This window comes from Suillus fuscotomentosus, assembly GCF_016647785.1.
Source record: "Suillus fuscotomentosus strain FC203 chromosome Unknown F5891scaffold_144, whole genome shotgun sequence".
Taxonomy (NCBI): Eukaryota; Fungi; Basidiomycota; class Agaricomycetes; order Boletales; family Suillaceae; genus Suillus; species Suillus fuscotomentosus.
The window spans coordinates 1-23,346 of record NW_024539656.1 but is presented as its reverse complement, the minus strand read 5'-3'; the positions used below and the strand labels follow the sequence as shown (position 1 = coordinate 23,346).

At 47.7% G+C, this 23,346-nt stretch overlaps 7 protein-coding genes across 7 annotated transcripts; 2 read left to right on the top strand and 5 right to left on the bottom strand.

Annotated features, from left to right (window-relative positions):
- Window positions 1–1,135: 1,135 nt before the first annotated feature.
- On the bottom strand, window positions 1,136–2,809 carry F5891DRAFT_124883 (uncharacterized protein). The gene is made up of 10 exons (XM_041369863.1): window positions 2,529–2,809; window positions 2,446–2,478; window positions 2,228–2,400; window positions 2,095–2,174; window positions 1,833–2,030; window positions 1,642–1,780; window positions 1,488–1,584; window positions 1,427–1,429; window positions 1,220–1,287; window positions 1,136–1,153 (listed from the first exon to the last, which is right to left on the bottom strand). Exons 1-9 carry the CDS (start codon window positions 2,670–2,672, stop codon window positions 1,285–1,287), a joined length of 870 nt encoding a protein of 289 aa, XP_041217715.1. The 5' UTR covers window positions 2,673–2,809; the 3' UTR covers window positions 1,136–1,153; window positions 1,220–1,284.
- A 2,968-nt stretch (window positions 2,810–5,777) lies between these two features.
- F5891DRAFT_987101 (uncharacterized protein) lies at window positions 5,778–6,545 on the top strand (the record flags this gene model as incomplete). Its single annotated transcript, XM_041377859.1, has 3 exons — window positions 5,778–5,800; window positions 5,853–6,445; window positions 6,508–6,545. 3 exons carry the CDS (start codon window positions 5,778–5,780, stop codon window positions 6,543–6,545), a joined length of 654 nt encoding a protein of 217 aa, XP_041217714.1.
- Window positions 6,546–11,138: 4,593 nt separating this feature from the next.
- F5891DRAFT_1072144 (uncharacterized protein) lies at window positions 11,139–12,200 on the bottom strand. The gene is made up of 7 exons (XM_041363305.1): window positions 11,988–12,200; window positions 11,891–11,938; window positions 11,712–11,840; window positions 11,628–11,670; window positions 11,481–11,603; window positions 11,240–11,438; window positions 11,139–11,186 (listed from the first exon to the last, which is right to left on the bottom strand). Exons 1-5 carry the CDS (start codon window positions 12,041–12,043, stop codon window positions 11,481–11,483), a joined length of 399 nt encoding a protein of 132 aa, XP_041217713.1. The 5' UTR covers window positions 12,044–12,200; the 3' UTR covers window positions 11,139–11,186; window positions 11,240–11,438.
- A 12-nt stretch (window positions 12,201–12,212) lies between these two features.
- Window positions 12,213–14,612, bottom strand: F5891DRAFT_1072140 (uncharacterized protein). The gene is made up of 7 exons (XM_041363304.1): window positions 14,353–14,612; window positions 14,157–14,293; window positions 14,017–14,099; window positions 13,595–13,967; window positions 13,416–13,548; window positions 12,680–13,355; window positions 12,213–12,621 (listed from the first exon to the last, which is right to left on the bottom strand). The coding sequence occupies exons 1-7, from the start codon at window positions 14,469–14,471 to the stop codon at window positions 12,358–12,360; spliced, it is 1,785 nt and encodes a 594-aa protein (XP_041217712.1). The 5' UTR covers window positions 14,472–14,612; the 3' UTR covers window positions 12,213–12,357.
- Window positions 14,613–14,867: 255 nt separating this feature from the next.
- Window positions 14,868–17,938, bottom strand: F5891DRAFT_1198199 (uncharacterized protein; the record flags this gene model as incomplete). The annotated part of the gene is made up of 5 exons (XM_041368594.1): window positions 14,868–14,994; window positions 15,081–15,610; window positions 15,660–15,767; window positions 15,819–15,950; window positions 17,174–17,938. The coding sequence occupies 5 exons, from the start codon at window positions 17,936–17,938 to the stop codon at window positions 14,868–14,870; spliced, it is 1,662 nt and encodes a 553-aa protein (XP_041217711.1).
- Window positions 17,939–21,116: 3,178 nt separating this feature from the next.
- F5891DRAFT_1198197 (uncharacterized protein) lies at window positions 21,117–21,621 on the bottom strand (the record flags this gene model as incomplete). The annotated part of the gene is made up of 2 exons (XM_041368593.1): window positions 21,117–21,401; window positions 21,460–21,621. The coding sequence occupies 2 exons, from the start codon at window positions 21,619–21,621 to the stop codon at window positions 21,117–21,119; spliced, it is 447 nt and encodes a 148-aa protein (XP_041217710.1).
- An 88-nt stretch (window positions 21,622–21,709) lies between these two features.
- On the top strand, window positions 21,710–23,330 carry F5891DRAFT_1213766 (uncharacterized protein; the record flags this gene model as incomplete). Its single annotated transcript, XM_041369258.1, has 4 exons — window positions 21,710–22,070; window positions 22,185–22,195; window positions 22,248–22,538; window positions 22,586–23,330. Coding segments are annotated over 4 exons (1,408 nt in total), but the record flags the coding sequence as incomplete, so codon positions are not given.
- Between the last annotated feature and the right edge of the window lie 16 nt (window positions 23,331–23,346).

Genomic DNA, 23,346 nt, shown 5'->3' with positions numbered 1-23,346 from the left:
CTTGGATCAGCATGGTTCTTGCTCGAACGACGATCGACACACTCACGAACTGAGAACGGTGGGCAACGACCTGGATCAGCATGGCTCTTGCTCGAACGACGATCGACACACTCACTGTCTGAGAACGGTAAGCAACGACTTGGATCAGCATGGCTCTTGCTCGAACCAAGATCGACACACTCACCAACTGTGAACGGTGGGCAACGACTTGGATCAGCATGGTTCTTGTTCGAACGAGGATCGACACACTCACCAACTGCGAACGGTGGGCAAGGACTTGGATCAGCATGGCTCTTGTTCGAACGAGGATCGACACACTTACGTTCTGCGAATGGTGGGCAACGACCTGGATCAGCATGGCTCTTGTTCGAACGAGGATCGACACACTCACGTTCTGCGATTGGTGGGCAACGACTTGGATCAGCATGGCTCATGCTCGAACGAGGATCGACACACTCACGAACTGCGAACGGTGGGCAACGACTTGGATCAGCATGGCTCATGCTCGAACGACGATCGACACGCTCACATACTGCGAACGGTGGGCAACGACTTGGATCAGCATGGCTCTTGCTCGAACCAAGATCGACACACTCACCAACTGCGAACGATGGGCAACGACTTGGATCAGCATGGCTTTTGCTCGAACGAGGATCTATACACTCACCAACTGCGAGCGGTGGGCAACGACTTGGATCAGCATGATTCTTGCTTGAACGACGATCGACACACTCACAGGCTGTGAACGGTGGGCAACGACTTGGATCAGGATGGCTCTGGCTCGAACGACGATCGACACACTCACATCCTGCGAACAGTGGGCAACGACTTGGATCAGCATGGCTCATGCTCGAACGACGATCGACACACTCACTGTCTGCGAACGGTGGGCAATGACTTGGATTAGCATGGTTCTTGCTCGAACGAGGGTCGATACACTTACCAACTGCGAATGGTGGGCAACGACTGGGATCAGCATGGCTCATGCTCGAGCGAGGATCGACACACTCACGAACTGTGAACGGTGGGCAATGACCTGGATCAGCATGGCTCTTGCTCGAACGAGGATCGAGATACTCACGTTCTGCGAACGGTGGTCAACGACTTGGATCAGGGTGGCTCTTGCTCGAACGACGATCGACACACTCACGTTCTGCGAACGGTGGTCAACGACTTGGGTCAGCATGGCTCTTGCTCGAACGAGGATCGACACACTCACGTTCTGCGAACGGTGGGCAACGACTTGGATCAGGATGGCTCATGCTCGAGGGAGGATCGGCACACTCACTGTCTGAGAACGGTGAGCAACGACTTGGATCAGGATGGCTCTTGCTCGAACGAGGATCGACACACTCACTGTCTGAGAACGGTGGGCAACGACTTAGATCAGCATGGTTTTTGCTCGAAAGAGGATCGATACACGAACTACCTGCAAGTAAACGCCCAACGTAAATGAGAACAACCTTCGAACTTTATGATAATCTTACAATAATGTGTGGAAACCAGGCGCCCAATGTCTTTATTATCCTCTCATAACCCTTAGATGTTGTTGTCTCAGCAGAGTCAATATGTTTTGAGAGTATTCTGGACAATATCAGTTACTAGCGCTTGCGGCAGGTGAATGAGACCATAGGTAGTTACCTCTCAACTCCATATTTCATGCAGATCTCCATGTTGGTCTGCTGTGTCGATACGAATAATTGCTGAAGTACTTCATTGTCCAGAGTTCCAGCCGTATGTTCGACGAGAATCCCGCAATCTGCACTATCCTTGTCCATGTCTAATAGATCAACAGTCATCGTGTATCGGGACTCAATCATGAACCGGCTTACTAGGAAGGCATACGTGACATTTTGGAGGCCATCGGACTTCCTTGAGAAACTTCAATTGTGGCCCGTCAGCGAATGACTCTTCAGCGTGTCCCGGGGCCAGCTCCTTAGCGTCTTTCCGAGATTTTCCTTCCTTCCTTAGCTTTGTGAATGCGACGTCGTATAGGGCGTCAAACTTTGTGAATAATACGATGACCGGTACTGAGGATTGTGATTCTGCGCATCAGTCGAACGTCAACGAGGGTGGAATGCGAAATCTTACTACTTCCAGTGTCGCATTGAGAGAAAAATTTATTTTCACCTGCAGTGAATGACCTACTAGCCTCGTCCATGGGAATGCAGTACCTATGTTGAATCTGTGAGACGGCATGTTGTCGCGATTTATCGGTTGCAATTACCAGATGGCATGTAGTTGATTCCTTATGTTCGTTTCCTTGGAACGGCGGGTGATGAATGTCTTGACCTTTTCGAATTCGGATACGCCGCCTGCCTCAAAACCACGTGAATCATGGAAAATGAATCCCGGATTGCTCTCAAACACCATTTCGGTTTCGATGTCATGCAGTCCGCGCTGAGAGCACGTCAGCTCATGGCATCAACTGAGAGCACACCTTACCTCTCTTGATGCCGTCAAAACTGCAACATCGATCTGATGTCGATCAGTCAGTAACATCCTCCTACTAGCAATGTGATGTCCACCTTTTTGCCGGCGCTGTTGTATATTTGTGGATTATCCCGTGTGTTGCAAACTCTCTGCAGGATAGTGGTTTTTCCTGCATTGGCTCTTCCTATGACGAGGATCCGAAAGCGACCGATTTTCTTTCTTATCTTTGCAGGATCCATGATGGGGGAAGTGGTACTAGTAAATGTCAGTCACGGAGAAGCGTTGGTGTAGCCTTATAATCAGTGCAGGGCGTCATGAACCCGGCAAATACCATTCGGTAGTTGGGTAACAGGCAATCTAAGAAGTAAAGTACAACGGTTTTCGGAAATGTTCGCGCGCTCGCGTGGCTTTCGCGTATTTCGCCAAAGGCCATGTGGTTTTCGCTTACCTCGCTTAACCTCGATTTGGAAACTCGCGTGGTTTTCATGTATATTTCGAGCGGCGACTCAAACAACGTCACCCATTGGGAATGTTGCGCAACAACATTGGTAACTGTATGTGTACATGGCATTAAATAATGTGTTTGAGCAGGGGGACAACAGGATTTGAGTGTTTTGCCTACTGCAACTATTAGTAGTGACTGTATATGTACATAAATGGAACAACATATGATACAATTACAGACAGGGAGATAACAAATGTGGTGACAGGAGATAAGATTCAAATAAAAAAAGGAGACAAAGACAATGTAGACTCAAAAACCAGAGAATGCGATGACAGGAAAATGGGGAAATGGGAGAACAGGAGACAGGAGATGGGAGACTGAGAGAACAGAGACGGCAGACGGCAGACGGCAGATGGGAGACAGGAGACAGGAGATGGGAGACAGGAGATGGGAGACAGGAGACGGGAGACAGGAGACAGGAGACAGGAGTAGGAAGTAGGGAGTAGGGAGTAGGGAGTAGGGAGTAGGGAGTAGGGAGTAGGGAGTAGGGATTAGCATGGGTATACCCCATGGTAACATTTTTTCCAATCACATATATTACCATTTGAAAGCACATGTACAACTTCAAAATTTTATACTGATCCATCACTCCTATGGTAATCAATTTGGAGGTATATTCCCAGGGGTACAGGGGTCTTCAGATCCAAACCCCTACCCCTACCCTCAAGGGTTTCCCATACCCCTGCTGATCCCTAGATGGGAAGCAGGGAAAAATGGGAAAACAAATACATTCAATGATACTGTTACATATTTTGTATTTTTATATTGGTCAAAATCCTGCTCAAAGAACATAGCACTGACTGATTGTATGTAGTACTATGTACTTTTATGTGGTGTGATAGATTGTACTTTGAGTTTTTTTGAAAAGCTGCTCATAAATATATTTCAAAATCATTCAAAATGCACAATTTATTAGGATGCAGCCTGAGGCCAGGAAGCCAAAGGAGGGCGTAGCCCTCCTTGGCTTCCTGTGACGAAGGAACAACACTCATTTTTCTCCCCTGAAGGAGCGCGTAGCGCTCCTTTGATTTGTGCCGAAGGCACAACGGGCGTGAGCTCGTACGCTTAGATTCGCCTAAGGCCACATGGTTTTCGCTTACCTCGCTTGAACTTCTATTTGGAAACTCGCGTGGTTTTCATGTATATTTCGAGCGGCGACTCAAACAACGTCACCCATTGGGAATGTTGCGCAACAACATTGGTAACTGTATGTGTACATGGCATTAAATAATGTGTTTGAGCAGGGGGACAACAGGATTTGAGTGTTTTGCCTACTGCAATTATTAGTAGTGACTGTATATGTACATAAATGGAACAACATATGATACAATTACATACAGGGAGATAACAAATGTGGTGACAGGAGATAAGATTCAAATAAAAAAAGGAGACAAAGACAATGTAGACTCAAAAACCAGAGAATGTGATGACAGGAAAATGGGGAAATGGGAGAACAGGAGACAGGAGATGGGAGACTGAGAGAACAGAGACGGGAGACGGGAGACGGGAGACGGGAGACGGGAGACGGGAGACTGGAGACAGGAGACGGGAGACGGGAGACAGGAGACAGGAGACGGGAGACGGGAGATGGGAGACGGGAGTAGGGAGACAGGAGACAGGAGACGGGAGACAAGAGACAGGAGACAGGAGACAGGAGACAGGAGACAGGAGACGGGAGACAGGAGTAGGAAGTAGGGAGTAGGGAGTAGGGAGTAGGGATTAGCATGGGTATACCCCATGGTAACATTTTTTCCAATCACATATATTACCATTTGAAGGCACATGTACAACTTCAAAATTTTATACTGATCCATCACTCCTATGGTAATCAATTTGGAGGTATATTCCCAGGGGTACAGGGGTCTTCAGATCCAAACCCCTACCCCTACCCTCAAGGGTTTCCCATACCCCTGCTGATCCCTAGATGGGAAGCAGGGAAAAATGGGAAAACAAATACATTCAATGATACTGTTACATATTTTGTATTTTTATATTGGTCAAAATCCTGCTCAAAGAACATAGCACTGACTGATTGTATGTAGTACTATGTACTTTTATGTGGTGTGATAGATTGTACTTTGAGTTTTTTTTGAAAAGCTGCTCATAAATATATTTCAAAATCATTCAAAATGCACAATTTATTAGGATGCAGCCTGAGGCCAGGAAGCCAAAGGAGGGCGTAGCCCTCCTTGGCTTCCTGTGACGAAGGAACAACACTCATTTTTCTCCCCTGAAGGAGCGCGTAGCGCTCCTTCGATTTGTGCCGAAGGCACAACGGGCGTGAGCTCGTCTAAGAAGTAAAGTACGACGGTTTTCGGAAACGTTCGCGCGCTCGCGTGGCTTTCGCGTATTTCGCGTATTTCGCTTACCTCGCTTAAACCTGTTTTTGGAAATCTCGCGTGGTTTTCTCGCGTGCGCTCGCTAAGACTAAGACTAAGACTATCTAAGAAAAAGTGTGAAAGAAAAATCTGAGAGAAATTTTTACAAGTCCGAAAATACTGCCAAACGCGATATAGTGGACAGTATTACTCACGCCTACTGCGCCACGGGAATGCAACGGACAAACAACAGACTTTTCCTACTATATGGGAAAGGCATCGAGAATAACAAAAGCAATAATAGAAATTTGATTACACTTTTGGTTACACAAATCATTACACAACTTGGCTGCTGCTTTTGAATAGAATTCTCGAGTTAAACTGCCTTTCCCTGCAGCCAAGTGTAATAAAGTGTGATACACTTTTTGTGGGTATTATTTCTTATCAACAATGATAGAAACTTATTCATCAGTTCAGGCAAATTTTTGCACTCGCTAAACAACTGTTTGAATTTAACAACCATGGATGGATATATACCTATTCTGTGAGTTGTTTGCTATGTGCAATGTGCATGATGCTCATATTTTGCACATTAGAAATCCAGAACAAATCACGCCTGAACGTGATCGACACTCCCAACGCGAGCATGACAGGCTCAATCGACTTCAAATGACTTCTCCTACCAGGCGCAATCGTCGTCGTGCTGCCCATGATAATCAGGACAGGCCTCTGCCTCCTGCACCACAGCCAAATTTCATGCCGGCTAATGTGCCACAAGCAGGACCCGTTCCACGACCTTTTGCTTGGCAACCTCCCCCTCACTTTCCATATGAGCCACTACCAGTCGGGCAATATCCTGGCTTGCCACGAAATGCAATTGCACACGTGCAGCGTGCTCATCATGTTCCTCCAATTGATTACAATGCACGCTTGAATGAGCGAGTGAATGCTGCTCAAAATGACAGACGCCGTCAACGTGCTCATCGTCGGCGACAAGACAGAGATGAGATAAGACAGCAGGTGCAAGAAGTGCTCATGGCAGCTGGGATGCAGCCTCCACAGGCGCCTCACATTCCTGATGATGAACCTGTTCAACCTGCTCCTCCTGCTCCCCCTGTATATGGCGCTGTTCATTATGAGGGCGCAGTTGGTCCACATAACATTGACAATCCCCTCCGCTACTTTGCACGTGATCCTGCCCCACCTTTACATGCACCACTTGAACCTGATCATGATCAATTTAATGTTCAGTTTCGACATCATTTCCAAGAACAGCAAATGGAAAATGAGCGCATTAGAAATGATCTGCTTGGGCAGCCACCCGTGTCCTTAGGTGCCGTGTTCTTAGGGATGGAGACGATGAAGATCAGCAGGTCGATGAGAACACAGTCCTAATCCCTCGCATCACTATGGAATCCAGCTCTGAAGAGAACCCAATCCCCCTCAAGCGTCGCCAGTTTCCTGTTCGTCTTGCATTCGCTATGACAATCAACAAGGCGCAAGGTCAAAGCGTCAAGTGGGTTGGCCTTAATTTACGGACTCCTGTATTCAGCCATGGACAACTCTATGTGGCTTTATCTCGCTGCACCCACCCAGACAGGGTGTTTGCTATCTTTCCGGAGCATGAAGAAGGCTCAAATACAACCAATGTAGTATATACAGAAGTGCTTAGAGGACTCACAGATCGTATCAATGATTGATGTACTTATATATATAGAACTGACTGATCTTATGTACTATGTACTTTTAGTTTTCTTGAAATGCTGCTCATAAATGTACCTCTTTTCGAAATCCACTATCAAGGCGTGATCTTATTCAAAATGCACGATTTATTAGGATGCAGCCTGAGGCCAGGAAGCCAAAGGAGGGCGTAGCCCTCCTTGGCTTCCTGTGACGAAGGAACAACACTCATTTTCCTCCACTGAAGGAGCGCGTAGCGCTCCTTCGATTTGTGCCGAAGGCACAACGGGCGTGAGCTCGTCTTGTCAATATAGGAGAGCTGTGTGCCATGAGGCGTACGAAGAGTGTTGGCATTTTGATGTTAGTCATGGCACATGAGTTGGTCGAAGCTCGCTCTAATGTGCTTTTGAGCAGTTCATTTTTGGACTAGCTCAGGTTTGCGTTCGTAAAGCATAGTACTTTTAGTTATATTACACCCTGAGCCGGTAATATCAGGCAATTTATGTCAAGATGCGTTATCAAGATTATCGAAAACAATCATTGTCTCATCCCCCCAGTCACCATGACACCTTCTACCAGTGGCGAGCTTGATCACCGCCCTTGCCAACACCTGCTGCTCGTGCGCATGTAGATTCCCGCACTTTCATGGACGCGGATACTTGCATTGACATAGGCGCTTGCACCGACGCGAACTCCTGCATTGACGCGGATGCCCGCATTGACGCAGATGGGCCCGCACTTATGCTCACGCGGATGCGTTCTTACTACTTTTGCTACTAACTGTCTCATGTATCCTCACCTCGATACGTCCCATTGCGGCTCCTATAATTCAGGGATTCAAGGTTCACTTTGGTGCATCGCATTCGCTCCTACGCCGCCCTCACTGATGTGGGAATAGCAGCTCACCTCGGCTCACTCTTGCACAGGTCGGGGTCACTACCAGGGCCCTGCTTGCAACCAAACAGACATTTTTCTCGTTCTCAGTAACACAACCGCATCAGAGCACCCACGTAGTTTGTATCTACTGGTAAGTACTCTATTCATAAATTACGCGCACGGTTCGATGAAAGCTAACAAGTCACGATGTCCAACAAAGATGAAAGAGAAAACTTTAGGCGATTCTCTCCTTCCATCCTCTCAGTCTCACCGCCAGCACCTGTGAAGAGACAGGTAAAGCGGAAGCACAAGTTGTTAGGCTCGTGGAAGGTCCTGCATGTCGTTGCAGGTGTCGCAAGGGATTCCCGAGCCAATGATATGTATCTCGCCATACGATAATGGGTCCAGGATTGTAGGTTCTTGAATAACGTAACGATCTTTTTTACCTCGAACGCATGTATGCGCAGGATCCGTTCCACCATCATGATGGGGGGAATTGTGGACCCGGAAGTACTCATCACGAATATTGCGAGAGTCTTAGGTAGATGTGGTGATATCTTGAAACTCGGCCGCCTTCGCCGCAAGATCACACCTGAGGCCTGAAGCTTTGAAGATCTGAAAGGTCCATTTTTCGATCACTTACATTTCCAGATCGACACCTGAACTCCTCACCAGTCTGTCATGATCAATCAATCATTTCTTATGCTGATAGAGGCTGCCTAGTACTGTCGTGGTCCCGCTGAAATCATTTTTGTACCTCAGACTCGTTTCAGATCATGATGATCCCAGGTGGAATTGTCTAGTTAGCATTTGACACAACGCCTGGATGGAGTGCGGCATATCAATTAAATCATTCAATGGCGCGCATGCAAGAAGGCACAAGACAGATATAAGTAGAACATGGATTTCCGAGTGGTGTTATTGGATAGCGTAAGACAGAAAAAGAAAAGTGCGGTGATGAAAATGGTACTTTGGTCAAATAGTGCAAAAAAGTACTCAGTCCGTCTCCTCGGACTCAGGGCTTCCATTCGAAAGATCGAGATAGCTGTAGACTTCGTCCCGCTGCTTCAGAAAGTAAATTTCGAAGTCCCATGAGTCTCGCTGGTCGGTGGCTCGGTCAATGCGAGGGAGCATTTGGGAAGAGGATATGTGCAACAGCTTCGACATCTGTCAAACGAGACCGGGTCAAGTTCGATGATTCTAGGGCGGTATGTTGAAATGACTCAACTGTAAAACCGATATCAATTCTTGCGGCGTCCGTTGCTACGTCCAACCTAAGCAAGCATAGACCATTGAGAGAGCACAGTGAATAGTCCGCGGAAGACGGTGGGTACCGTTTCTCCATCCACTGATTCCAACGAGCGGACGTGTAGCCAACTTGCCATGGCTTCCGAAAGACGGTTGTATCAAGTTTGAAGCAGCGATGAGGAAGATCGAGCTGCAGGGTCCAGAGCTGAGTAAAACCAAAAAAATTGTGTGATCACCGTCAAAGAGCTCCTCGAGGGCTTCCCGACTGTTGAACCAGGGGAGGTGTTGGATGTTGTGATTTACCTTGCAGTCGGAGAGTGCGCGACAGAGTTGCTCGGTCTTTGTCCAAGGCGAAACACTGACTTCCATTGGGGAGATTTGAAAATGCTTGCCTCTTTTCGCATGCACACGAGCACCTCATCTTTCGAGAGGACCATAGCTATGGTGCTACACGGTTGAAATGTTCGGTGAGTCCTAGTCAGTGCCAAGCGAAAGGACACGACCAGTCCTCAAACGTTGATGGTATCTTCCGAATCATCTCCCGCACGCTCCAAATATTCTGCCTCCACCCGCCAATTTATAATACTATTCATCGTCAATTCCGCACGTTACATACCTGTCCAATTCATTTGATCCATCAACTCTGGCGCAAGTGACTGCACCGGCCATCTGGAAACGCAACCTCATCTCCAGCCCCCTCTTGATACGTAAAGCCTCAAATGAGCAGGCCTACCCACAGCACCAACAGTCCACATAAGCTTCCGCGTCCACGGGAGGGTACAAGCACTCCCTAGTACATTCGCCCTCCTCGCGTTTACCTGCAGGACCTCACTACGAGCGGTCCGCGCCAATGCCTGCGTCTGCGTGGAACAAAACCAACACAATAGCAACAGTTGGTAAACATGGGGCTTATCCGTCGCGTGCCACTCAGCCAACATCAGCTCGACAACAGGCATCTTCGTGCTTGTCTTCCTCATCAGATGTTTTAGCGCCCGTGGATGGTAATACGAGCATGCCAGGCAGGGGGAGGAATTATGCTTACCTGCTACATCCACTGTCATAGCATGATACGCCGAAGGGAACAGAAGAGGGAAAAATGTGGTGTAATTTGGGAGTATTATTTTCGGATGGTGTCCACAGCTGGTATGTCTTCCGCCACCCACCTTTTTCATCCTTTGGTCCGTGTTGATCTCGCCAAGTAGACTTGACTGTCCCTTCATGTTCGGCTCACGAAGGCCATCACAGCATATTTCAGCGTGGCGCGACTGCAAATCGATACTCTGATTGCCAACAGATCTTCAATTTCTTGTAGTATCAGTATCACTCGACCTCATCAAAAGATGTCCATGTCTTGAATTGTACATCGGGATGCTGACACGGACGTTATCATAACTACCGTTGGTCGCGGCAAGCTCTCACACGGGATTCAGTTGTTAGACGGATTAGACAGGCAAGTGTTTTCTAATGGTCCTCTTTAGACGTTCTCGTACGTTGATAAGACACGCACAAACACAGCGGTCACAAGGTTCCACGGAATATCATATCATAAGTGACATCCAACGCTGCAAATTTCTCCTTGGACCAAATACAAACATTTTACAGGCGGACATTTGCCGGAGACGGGAACAAAGAATATCTGGTATTGAAAAATAGTGAAACGCTGGGAAACGGTAAGGGTATCGTTCACCATCTCTCTGCTACGTTGGAGCTCACACTTCGTCAAAGTTTCTCTTATCGTCGTCCTTACTAAATACGACGTGCTCATCGGTTGCATAGAGCGAATCTTAGATGAAGCCTCTCGATGAATCGAGCGACAAGGATATCAAGGTGCTCACCAAGGAAAAAGCGGAAGCGGAGCTGCAGGATATCTGCATTCGACCTCTAGAGCAATTTCCAGGGCCCATACTACGATCTCTAGTTTGTATCAATTTTGACGCGCTTGCATGTTTATAAGACACGCATGATACAATAAGAACCGATTGGAGCCATGGCATACGAGAATTCTCCATCGACTTGATACCGACATCCTGGAAGTCGATTTCTCCTTTGTTCCACGATGGCGTCGTACGTCAGTCCCTCTATAACAGGCATCTAGACCTCAGGTTGTGATCCATGCGATCGATAACCTATCATAATGGTGAGAATAAGAATTGGTTTTGGTTTTGACCATGGCATGCACATTGCAAAGGAGTGACCAACGCTGAATGTATATCATGCATCTACCTTATAAACTTCAGAACCAACAGCTATGATCGTCTGCGCATTTGTTATCCCTCAAATAACTTCCGCTCACAGTCAGATCTTTTCAAAGATCTCATCCATCACCGGTGCACCAGCTGGAGTCACCGACGTTACCAGGAACGTTCGATTTCACGTGTCTACGCAGAGTGTAAGGTCAAAATCACAATAAACGGGATCATTTAACGCACGAGCTTACGACTTGCAAAGATCAAGACGATATCCATGTCACCATCATATTGCTCCAAAAACTCGTTGTCGTGTTGTGATGCGACCTTTTGGTATACCGTCCAGAATCGCGATCGCTAATCACTTGCTCCCTTTTCCACGATGTTGGAACTTCGAAGAGTGTCGAGGATTTGCTGCAACAATCTAAGCAATTTTTCAGCACGAGCACCGGTCAAATCACTTACTGCTCAGATGACTTATCGCTAAGAGAGTCAGAAAGTCCAATTGCATCATTATTGAGTGTGGACTGGGCACTTGGCGGGGTAAACTTTGCATGCCATGTAGCAAGGGACTGAGATGATAGACTTCGAGCTCTAAGTTCAATTTCAGATGTGTTACAGGTATGTGGAGCGGGCACACTTACGGTCGATATGTGCCATCTACTTGAGGATACCGCACGTCATTTGGTTCTCTGTATCTCGGTCAGCTGTAGCGACATCGTGGAAGCAGAAGGACCACACTGAAAGTAAGCGGCCCTACGGACGCTCTTGTCAGGAACGAAAGCACCAGTGTCCATTGAAGGACAACGGAAATTGTTGCATTCGTATCGTAACCCACCACCAAAAGCCTTGTCGCGTGTCTACGCATTTCGAGAGTGAGTCGTGACTTTCCAAACTTGTCTTGCCATTGCCTAATAATCATTCCTGAGAGTTTGTCCACGCCGTGGAGTTTCCAACCACCGTAGACCAAGAACAGACGAGCACGGCGACACTCCTTTCAATGAAATTTATTCTAAGTTATTCCTCAGATTTTGCACCTACAGAATGTTAAGAGGGTAGAACCACTGAAAAAGTACATTCAACGTCTTTGTTTTTGAGACACGCCTCGCGTTTACCATACCAGATGCCGTATTGCATCTTCGCACTCGAGGGGCTCCAACCACGCTGCCGAGTGGTACTTTATCCTTCGATATGGCCATTGCTCCATCAGCTCTATCGACCCATCATCTAGGCGGATGACATTCCAGACATTCTCGTCGATACGCACAAGCCGCACGTTGGAAAAGCCCTGGTCGACCACGTTGATGACGGAGCGTATCGGAAAGTTTGTCATACCAATGAACGTGAGAAGGGGAGGGACTCCGGGACGCAATTGCTATAATAGAATACATTAGTACTACTCTTCTTGTCAATGACGGGCGTCATCGACTCACGTTTATGAAAAGGAGAAGGTCCTCTGCAGGCGGTACCATAATATCCATGGTGAGCGCACGAACACTTCGCGGAATAAGCCACCCTGCTAGCGAAGGAGAAAGATCTCTAGGATAAGTGATATAAAGACTGCGGAGGTTCGTTAGAGAAGGTAGTACACCCCAAGCAGACGCGTCAAAACCAATGCGACGATGGTCTCCACTAGGCACGGTGAGGTGGAAGGAATGAAGATGCTTGCGATCTCTCAAGAATTCCGAGATAGCAGGCACGAGGTCCCTGTCTGTGACATGCCGATGCAGACTGATAATATTGAGAGCAAAATGCGTCAGAAACGGAAGCGAGGACCTATGCAGGCGGAACGTTGCTGATGGAGTGCATTCCAGAATACCTGACAATGTCAGTGACTCCAGTTGGTGGCCAGTGGACAAGATCTCTGAGAAGATCTGGCTATCTACGGAAAAACAGCCCTCAAACTCGATGACCGTCAAGTGACGGACGGAGATGGCATCCGTTGGGAATTTCCAGTGTGCGTTCTTGATGGACAGCGAGCGTAGGTTGTCATGACTCTGTGATATAAAGTCGTGGGTAGATGTGCTGTTCCCTCCTTCAGCTGTGATGGAGAAATGTGTAATGTGCTTGAATGGTGGGATATCAATGTCCCCTGAACGATCAACAAGACTGTGCGGAGCGTGAACATGCAGGCCGTTTTGGGGCGAAAGGAAGTATGAAACGACGTACTTGATGGACAGGCTATAAAGACGATGGTTTGAGGCACACAATGTTTCAAGCATGCGATTGATTAGTCCACTGTTGCCCGAACAATGCACACTGCGGAGGTTGCAGAGCTTAGGTAAAGAGTTTATTAACATTCCTAGGGAGGATTGAGACATAGTAAACGCTGAAGAATGAGCACAAACCGGTCTGAAACGCCAATGTATGCGACGCGTCTGAAACAACAGCAGATACGCTTAAGCTTCTGACCTGCGAGGCAAAGACGGGATCGACGAGAATGCGGGTAAGAATATCTGCGCTTCGCTGGTAGTGCCAGGCGTCGAGTTCCTGTTCTTCCTGGCTGCCATTGACACCCCTGTATCTGTTCTCGGCTCTCGGGGGGTCCGGCGATGCCGTGAAATGAAGATCGATGTCGCGGAAGATGAGCTGACTTGCGATGCGAGAGAGTGCATGCGGGACCGATAAAAGAGACTTAAGATCACGTTTGGGAAGACACAGAGCAATTTCTCTCCAAACTTCGGCCGAAAAACGAGGCGGACCGTCAGGTTCCCTGACAAGCTTGATATTATTTGCTAAAGGGACGTTATAAAAGGGTTGCACAAGTTACCATTTCTTGTCGTAAATGCTCAGATTGTATTATGGCTTTGACGTCTTGATTCGCAGGATCTGAACCTAACACGGACAGCAAATCTGAAAGATAGTGATATCAGCACGCTGACGGGACCTAAGGACATGCATGAACCCGACCTTGTTGTGCAGAAGTTCGGTACCCAGCTGCTAAACGGGTTTTGGCACGTAATAAAAGAGCTCTTGCGACATCTGGTGGTGGAACGCCTGAGACTTGGAGAAAGGACTGAATAGCATTCTCCATGACAATTCGGGACCTTTGTGATACACAACGGTCTAGATTTTATTTTATAAACAAGTAATTGGACGAACGTACCCTTCGGACGGCAGATGTTGCAAAGCGTGGAGAAGAACATCAGCCTTTTGAACGTCGGACAGACACCCCGTCACATCGCGGATGCTGGCATCAAGAATGCGAGGATTGAAAACATTCATGAGGAAATTCCCTGGGGCTACTGGTTGCTTCGCTGGTACGAGTGATAATGGGGGGTTTAAGTGCGGTCCAAAGGACTTTGTATGGTAAATATGTTATACGTTCATTTTCGTGATTCCTGTCCAGAACCATGTATATCATCGCACGATGGTCGAGACTACACGTTTTAGGCACGTTTTAGGAAGTCGTCGCACAGATATTTTCCCAGGCTCCAGCTAGATGCCGCGGTCAGCGGAAGGGCCTAGCTTGGCTTGGTACAAAGTTGTGTCTATACGCCTTGGCCCGCCCCAGAGTCCAGACCCATCGCATTTGACACTCAGGTCCCCGTCTTAGCATGGCCCGTGATAATAGTACCGGTTGCGGCGAGGAGCTTCGGAACGAGCATGCTGCCAGGGAACTCAGCTCCAAAGCAGCGAGTTCTGAATAGTTGTCTGCCATTGAGGACTGGTAGTGGTGAGGAGCTTCGGAACAATCATGCTACCAGGAAATTCAGCAAGGTCCATTTGGAAGTATTCAACGAGTATGCTAAAGGATGATCAGCAATAGTGCACGCAATACGATGACTATACACTTACTTTCATACAGCATTTTCATATGCTCCGCGGCCTGACTTGTTGGGATCCGAGCCTGTCTCCTCCTTTGCAGCTCTGCGGATGGCTTGAAGTGAGCAATCAATGAAGTTCCAGAATTTTGATGACGTGAATTTCGGACCCTTGCTGTTCTTTCCTTTGGTAAATCCAGAGCCGCCATCGTCAACCTCAAGTTCTTGCTCGCTGGTTTCCTCCTCCTCCTCCTCCTCCTCCTCCTCCTCCCCCTCCCCGTCCCTAATCTCAAGAAGCCCATATGACTCTCCACTGTCCATGGTGCGCTCTTCCTCTCCAAGGTTATTGCCGTGATCATTAGTCGCTCCGAGATCTCCTTCGCAGTGTTCATCTGAATGGTCCACATTGCCTTCGGCATTATCTGCATGCTGCTCATCATTCTCGCTTACCTCCATATCTATGTCACAATCAAGTCCCTCTGAGATTTTGACGCGGAGGTCTCTATGAAGAGAAGGAATAAGTGAGCTCGAGTAAAGCTCCTTGAGAGGAATAGCTCTGTAGTCGCCGACCCCAATAAGGAAGATGCGCAAACAGCGCCGCTAGAGTTGTGTTACGAACTCAACAAATTGCTTTAAAATGAGAACGTACTAAAAATGCATATCTATTCCAATGAGCAGCGTCAACCTCAATTATACTGTGAGCGAGTGATTTAGCCATGTCCATGATACTCATTCGCTTAACGAGCAATGCGACCAACTGAAGGGCAGTCAATGTCATAATGGTATGCATGCTCAATGAAAGACAAACCTTCGTCTTGAGATTGCCGCGAATGGAAGAGAGCAATTCACTGACAATTTTCGAAAGCTGTGCCAAAAGCTCCACGTCGTTGATTAACCCAGCTGGGATTTTGAATACCTCTCGATGGTTCTTGATGAATTCCTGTTGCAGAGTCAATTCTCATGTAGCTACAAGGGTACATCAGTAAACTACAACTTTCTCACAGAGGTCACACACATGGGGCCTCACAACAGTAAGTCACGAGGCTCCACAGTTCACACAGGCTCACAGTTCATAGCGACACAACAATTACAGTCGCTCATAGCTAAACAAGACTCACAGTTAAACAGGGCCAAGGTCATAATCTAGTACTATAAAGTTGTTTGACTTGAGGCTCAGCCGGACTCAAACAAAAGTGTGACAAGAATTGATTCGGAACATATGGCTCAAAGCTACATAGCATAACTATGGAAATACCAAATATATAGACAAGGACAACATAACACAAAATGATGATACAAGACCTCGAATAATCAATCAAGAATTATTCCAGAACGTCGCCCGTGTAAACCTTCCAAGTGTGAAGCATTAGAATCAACAATATTGCAAGAGAAAGGACACACGTACCACGCAAACTTGATGGACCTTGTTCTTGTGACGGACGACTGGGAGGGATGTGGGACCAACAGTGGTCTCTAAAAACAACTCTCATACATCCCAGCTGTTACGATGGTAAGTCGCGTGCGAACTGGGATGATCTAACAGCGACGATCACGACAATGATACCACGTGCTGAGAGTCCAAGGTCGGCTCCCACAGAAGAGCAGGAGTTGCGTACGTTTGCGGAGGCGAACGATGATAGCGGTTTACAGGCAGAAGGGGTCTCAAGTCCTTCTGAAGGTACGGATCTGATGTCAAGCAGGTAGCTTTAGCAAGACAAAGGTTTCGAGGTAAAACCCAGTAGGATTAAAGTAAGGAACATCTACTTTAATCGTCGACCTTATATAAGGCTACTCTATCGTATCTAAGCTCAGCTTGAAGCTGGGTTCTAATCTGCTTATCTATCGAGTCAGAGATACCATGCATGAGGCAGGCTTCTATCAGTACATGAGGCAACACGAGGCTTGCCTTCTATCTTGATAACATACATAGGTCTTCTAGACCTATGTCGTCATATCATGTAAGCGATCCAGATCGCTTTACCTAATCCAGCATCTTCCGGACTTCTCTTCTATTCATCATCTATCATCAAGGCCTAAAGGCCCGGTTATCGTGCTGTTGCCGTGCAGGGTGGCAGAGGGCTGGTCGAGTAGCTGGGGGCTCTCGTAGTGACTGTAACATTACCCCATTACTACGCACAAAGTCACCGACTTTGATTTCTAAACATCTTCTTCCATCGTAGCGGTAGGTAGTGCGGGAATTGCTGACGTGGAGACGGAAGGTACTGAGGGAGGTTCAGGGGCAGGGGAAAGTTCGGTGGGATGCCGAAGTTCTAGATCCACGAGTGCCTTGTGGTTCTGCTCCCAATCTAAGAGAGCTTCAAAAAACTTCTCTTCATCACTAAACTCTTGGAGTACAATGCGTCCTTCGAGTCGTGGGCAGTGGATAGACAAATGGTCGGGTCCGAGTTCATCGCAGATGCAACAAACATAATCTGGACATTTTCTGAACTTATGTCCATATCCTCCGCAGCGCTTGCAGAGTGTGGTGCGGGTTCGATCTATGGTAGCCGCCTTTCTTCTTAGTGGGCGTACCAGGCGGGGTTCTTCTACAAGTGGCTTCACTTCAACTTTCTTTATCGCTAGGTCGGTGATATCGGAGAAGTCGAGGGGGAGTAAGTGAAGTGCGAAGTTTCTGATCCGCCGTTGCAGATGAAGTATAGCAAGTTTCCGAGTTGCTTCATCAAGGTCAACACGATTGGCTACATCTTCCAGCAGCTTCGTGGTTCGTATAATGCAGACGGTGAGGGATGTACATGCTGCAGTTCTGGCGTCTTGATCACCAAGGATTTCGTCGATCGCTTGGGAGTACGCGGGGGTCAGGATAGCAGCTTCATTGAATGCGCTGTTTTCCGTCATTTTGAGGACTGATCCGTAGTCTGAGTCCTTCAGTGCTATTTTGATAGAGTCATTGTCGATGGAGTTCATCATGATGATGGAGGTTTGTTGGGAGAGATGTTCAGGGATCGAGAGGGTTTATAACCTTCTTCCAGATCAATCCAAGCTCCGATTCAATCTAAACTTATCTTTATCGTTATCTCTTATCGTCTTATCTAGCCATGAGGCTAACTCGTGTTCGAGATTCTTCTTCACTATCAGAGGGAAAGTGCCGTGATAGGTACTATCATCCTTTATCTTTGTTTGAAAGATCAGGTCGTCATCAGAGGGTGGTCGTCATTGCCATGATGGGTTCTAGAGGGTTCCAAGGGCTTGCAGGAGTTTCCGTGGAGTTCGTCTCGTGATAGTTTTAGCCTCGTTCCGGAGGTCTAGTCTTCTTATCTTTTATAGATCCATTTCTGGGTTCTTTATTAGATGTCGAAGGTGGGGGTCCGAGCGTGGGTACCAAGGCTTTGTAGGAGTTTCTTGGGGTCGTCCAGCGGGGAGATCGTCTTCTATTACCCTTTGTTTATATATGGTCTACTCAGGTGGTCGAAGTGCAGTGATGTGAGGGGTCCCGAAGCTTGCAGGAGTTTTCCGGGGTTCGTCCTTGTTCATCGTCTAGTTTTATGTCATTACGGACAATCGTAGTTTTTAGAGTCTTTCCGGACTATATCTAGTTTAGGGTCATTACGGACCTGTCTACTCAGGTGGTCGAGTTCGGGATTGGTGATCAGTGTTCAGGGTGGAGTAGGCGTGGAAAAATAAGTTGGAGGATTTCACCCCCTTACTAAGCCATTAGTCACCGACTAATCATATCCAATCAGAAGTCTAGGCCATGGAGCGGGCCGTCGTTTTCGAAGTCGTTTCCTTCTAAATCTACCATTCGCAGATCATGCGAAGAGGGTGCATCATCATTATCTTCATCCTCGTCATTCTCGGAGTTGTTCATGTCGATAAAACGGACAAAACTGGGCCCGGCATCTAGTGCTTCCTTTTTTATTTCATTTTGACGATATGCTTCATGGATTAAAGCGATTCGTTCGATGAAAATATCCTGGGCTTCTTGTAACACAGGAGGGAGTTCGGTGTCAGAAGACAGCGTCATTGCGTCTTCGGAATTATGCGCGGGTGTCATGGAGAGGTTGAGGGAATTCGGCGGTTCATCAGCGGTTAAATACACTGGTTCGGGGTCTTCCTCCATTGCGGACTCAGGACTTTCATAGAATCTGAGTTTCTTGGCGGTAGGAGGTTCTTCGATTCGGACTGCTCGTCCTTTTCCGAGAACGGATATCGGTTCTCCGGAGAATTCGAATCTCTGAGTTATCTCTGGTTCAGGGGCCAGTCTGGGCGCCTTGGATACAGGCGGTTCTTCGTTCATTATTGCACATCCCTTCCCAAGGACTTGTGCGGGCTCTGCCGAGAATTCATATCGGGCAGGTGCAGGATCTTCTTCAATCTTCATTGGCTGAACAGCCGGTACAATCTTCTTTGTTCGTGGTGATTCGGGATAAATGTGGTCAGATATCAGCGCCGGTCTGGAAGTCTTCTTCTGAGTTGTCTCCGGATCAGTGGCCGGTCTCTTCTGTTCATATCTTTTTGCTGCAAGATCAATTCTAGGCAGCGAGTCTTTCTTCGTCACAGTTTTCGCGGGCTGTGGTGCGGTTTCTGAAGGTTCAACGGAGGTTCCGTTCTGCGGTTTTTCATGGACCGGTGCATTCTGTGTCGTTCGAGCTAATGGTACAGAGCCCGAAGAGAAGGTGCTGGGAGTAGTCGGGGATACCGATCGTTTTCTTTTCGATGCTACCTTCTTTTCTTCTTTCAGGAAGAGGGGTGTCTTGCCATTCTTCTTCCGATCAGAATCTATTTCTTTCTGCTTCTTTCGGGAATCTGCGGTACTTTTGAGGGTTACCGCGCCGGTTTTCCAATTGATCAGGGGGTTCTGGCTGGTAAGCCAAGGTCGTCCAAGCAGGAACTTGTCTTTCGGACCAAGTTCGGCTAGGTAAAACCGTTCGGAAATTACCCGTTCATCGATCTGGAAAGTAAGGTTGCAAAACCTTTCTATTGGCTTCTTTCCGAAGCAGGATCCGTCAGCGTTTGAGAGTGTCAGGGGGTTCTCTAGCTGGTGCGTCAAGATGTGGTGCTGCGTGATTATGTCCTGGTTGACGAAGGACTGACACGCCCCAGAATCTACGATCATAGATGTCGCGATGGGGTTACTTCTTGTTCTGGAAATCAGGGTGGCGTTCACCCGTAGATCATCCTTAGCCCCGGCCACCTTGATAGTGCGCAGGCGGGGTTCTTCTTCGATCATCTTTCTCCGTGAGGTTCGGGTCCATTGAGGACAGCTCGCGGCTTTGTGTCCGATGACGTGGCACACAAAACATTTCTTCTCTCGCAAACAGAGGCGAGTCTCCTTCCCGGTGAGGTGTGCAGCGGCGAAGGTGTTTCTGGTAGTTGCCATATTGGAGATGGTTTCTACGATCTTTGTGGTATCCTTTTCTTGGAGCTTTCCACAGTGACGGCGGTTCTTATATTCTTGCGACTGGTCAGGCCGGTACGATCAAGGTTCTAGATCAGAGATATGAAAATCTTTTTCGGGATCTGGGTTCGGGGTTCTACGAGTGTCGGTAACGTTGACAGCAAGTGCGATCAGTTATCTGGTAGCCTGTGATGGAGGCGTATGATAAGGAGACTTTAATCCTTTGTTACGACGGTAAGTCGTGTGCGAACTGGGATGATCTAACAGCGACGATCACGACAGTGATACCACGTGCTGAGAGTCCAAGGTCGGCTCCCACAGAAGAGCAGGAGTTGCGTACGTTTGCGGAGGCGAACGATGATAGCGGTTTACAGGCAGAAGGGGTCTCAAGTCCTTCTGAAGGTACGGATCTGATGTCAAGCAGGTAGCTTTAGCAAGACAAAGGTTTCGAGGTAAAACCCAGTAGGATTAAAGTAAGGAACATCTACTTTAATCGTCGACCTTATATAAGGCTACTCTATCGTATCTAAGCTCAGCTTGAAGCTGGGTTCTAATCTGCTTATCTATCGAGTCAGAGATACCATGCATGAGGCAGGCTTCTATCAGTACATGAGGCAACACGAGGCTTGCCTTCTATCTTGATAACATACATAGGTCTTCTAGACCTATGTCGTCATATCATGTAAGCGATCCAGATCGCTTTACCTAATCCAGCATCTTCCGGACTTCTCTTCTATTCATCATCTATCATCAAGGCCTAAAGGCCCGGTTATCGTGCTGTTGCCGTGCAGGGTGGCAGAGGGCTGGTCGAGTAGCTGGGGGCTCTCGTAGTGACTGTAACACCAGCCCAATATCTGTCTGATCTATCATCTTCTCGGCTGCTGCTGCACGGACTCTGAGCAGGCTCGCAAACACCTCATTTTCCCGTATCACGCAGTCTGCAAGCTCTTTCTGAGCGAGGAAGACATCGCGCTTGGCTCTTGCAAGATCCAGCACAAGGCTTGCCTCGGTGTTAGTTGGTTCATGGACTCCGGGCTATTCCAATATAAGGTGTGATGAAAAATGGCGGAAATGACGACTCGGATGGACTCACAATTGAATTTACAGCTTCGAGAATTTCGTATAGGTCACATATACCACGAGGTGCTCCCTCATTGTATTCGTTATTGGAGCGAGAAGAATCATCAGGGCAGGAAGCAAGTGCTGACAGTGATCGCAAAGTAGCAATATTAAACTTGAGTGATGAGGATGACATGTCAGTATCTGGAAAATGCCGAATTCAAATCTGATTTTGTTTCGCTAAGTCCACGACTCAGAGATATCAATATCAGCGCCTGAGCACCATGGCACTAGTTCCAAGTCATTGCCCATCGTGCGGAAAGCAATTCAAGGACCATACCTCCGTCGCTCGTCATATGAGCCAACCTCGTTCTGGGTGTAATAGCTGGCTAGACGACTTAATCCAACTCAACTCCATCTTGCCACCTAGTACGGAACATGATCCCATGGTGGTGGATGACATCAATGACCCTCAAGTAGATGCGAGTTCCTATGATTTTTGGAGTCAAGGAGAGGATTTGGACTCTGAAGGTGGAACTCGGGACGAGGACAGTGAGGTCAAAGCAACCGACTACTTTCCGGAGCCCCTGCTGGCTTTCGAAGAGGGTTACACATTTTTAAGCTTATTCGATGCTGACAAAAACAGTATATATCGCAAAACAAATCTCTACTATCCATTCAGTGGTAGGAGGGAATGGTGACTTGCCGCGTGGCTTCTGCGTTCGGCCTTAAGCATGGAGAAAATAAATTCCTTTCTAGGGCTAGAGATGGTCAGTGTTTGATTTAATATTGCGATGATCACTTCTCTGAGACGGTACTTAGATCGATGACCTACCTTTATCCTTCCATTCAGCAAAAGAGCTACGTGGTCGAGCTGAATCGCTGCCTAGCGGTCTGCGTTGGAAGTCCCAGGTCATTCAAACGTTGCATCCCACAAAGTCTCCGGCTGTTCTTTACTGGCGGGATCCTCTTGAATGTATCGCTACGATATTCAACCATCCTTTATTTTGCAATTGTCTCGACTACACGTCTCGCAAGGAGTATAGCACAACGCAGAGGCACTCTCAGATATATACCGAATGGATGACGGGTGATCATGCCTGGGAGATGCAGGTATGTATTAGTCCCTCTTGAAGTCATCATCTCATTTGTTCTTGAAGTCAGCGCTTCCCCGTGGTGCAACTCTCCTCGGAACTATTCTATCGTCGGACAAGACATGCATTACTGCATTGTCAGGCGATCGTGTCGCGCACCCTCTCCTCATCAGCCTCGCCAACATCTACATGACCACGCGGCTCAAATCATCCTCCAACGCTTTCCTTCTCACTGCCCTACTACCGGTCACAAAATTTGTTCACAAAAACAAACGAATGAGAGGCGTGTTGCAGGATCGGCTCGTTCACAATTGCTTGAACATTGTACTCGAACTGTTGAAGCTCGCTGCTCGAAATGGCGTGATGATGTCAGATCCTATGGGTCGCAGTCATTACTGCTTTACTATGCTCGCTAGCTATATTGCTGACACCCCCGAGGCAATGATGCTGGCATGTGTTGGTGGAAAGACATCTCCAGTGACGATAGCAATGTACAAACAATTCAGGGATCCCTTCCAGCACGAACCCCGGACTCGAGCAAAAACTCTTGAGCAATTGAAAATCGTGCGCTCACGCGCTTGTCCAGATGATCTCGAAGCATTTTTCCGTGAGGCGCAGAAGTTTCGCCTAAATGGCGTGGATGAACCATTTTGGTGGGACTGGTTACTAGCAGAACCGTCCCGGTTTTTTACACCCGAATCGCTTCACCACATTCACAAGGAGTTTTGGGACCATGATGCGCAATGGATTATCCTTGCAGTGGGAAAGTCTGAAATAGATTTTCGTTTTTCAATCATTCAGCCCACTACTGGTTATCGGCACTTTCA

Coding starts and splice junctions, on each gene's coding strand:
- F5891DRAFT_124883 (XM_041369863.1), bottom strand. CDS start 2,672: ATGGATCCTGCAAAGATAAGAAAGAAAATCGGTCGCTTTCGGATCCTC. Junction 2,175..2,227: donor AATCAACTACATGCCATCTG/GTAATTGCAACC, acceptor GATTCAACATAG/GTACTGCATTCCCATGGACG. Junction 1,781..1,832: donor ATGTCACGTATGCCTTCCTA/GTAAGCCGGTTC, acceptor TTGATCTATTAG/ACATGGACAAGGATAGTGCA.
- F5891DRAFT_1072144 (XM_041363305.1), bottom strand. CDS start 12,043: ATGGACACTGGTGCTTTCGTTCCTGACAAGAGCGTCCGTAGGGCCGCT. Junction 11,939..11,987: donor CGTAGGGCCGCTTACTTTCA/GTGTGGTCCTTC, acceptor ACCGAGATACAG/AGAACCAAATGACGTGCGGT. Junction 11,841..11,890: donor GTAGATGGCACATATCGACC/GTAAGTGTGCCC, acceptor AATTGAACTTAG/AGCTCGAAGTCTATCATCTC.
- F5891DRAFT_1072140 (XM_041363304.1), bottom strand. CDS start 14,471: ATGAATGTTTTCAATCCTCGCATTCTTGATGCCAGCATCCGCGATGTG. Junction 13,968..14,016: donor AGCATTTACGACAAGAAATG/GTAACTTGTGCA, acceptor AATAATATCAAG/CTTGTCAGGGAACCTGACGG. Junction 12,622..12,679: donor ACCTTCTCCTTTTCATAAAC/GTGAGTCGATGA, acceptor ATTCTATTATAG/CAATTGCGTCCCGGAGTCCC.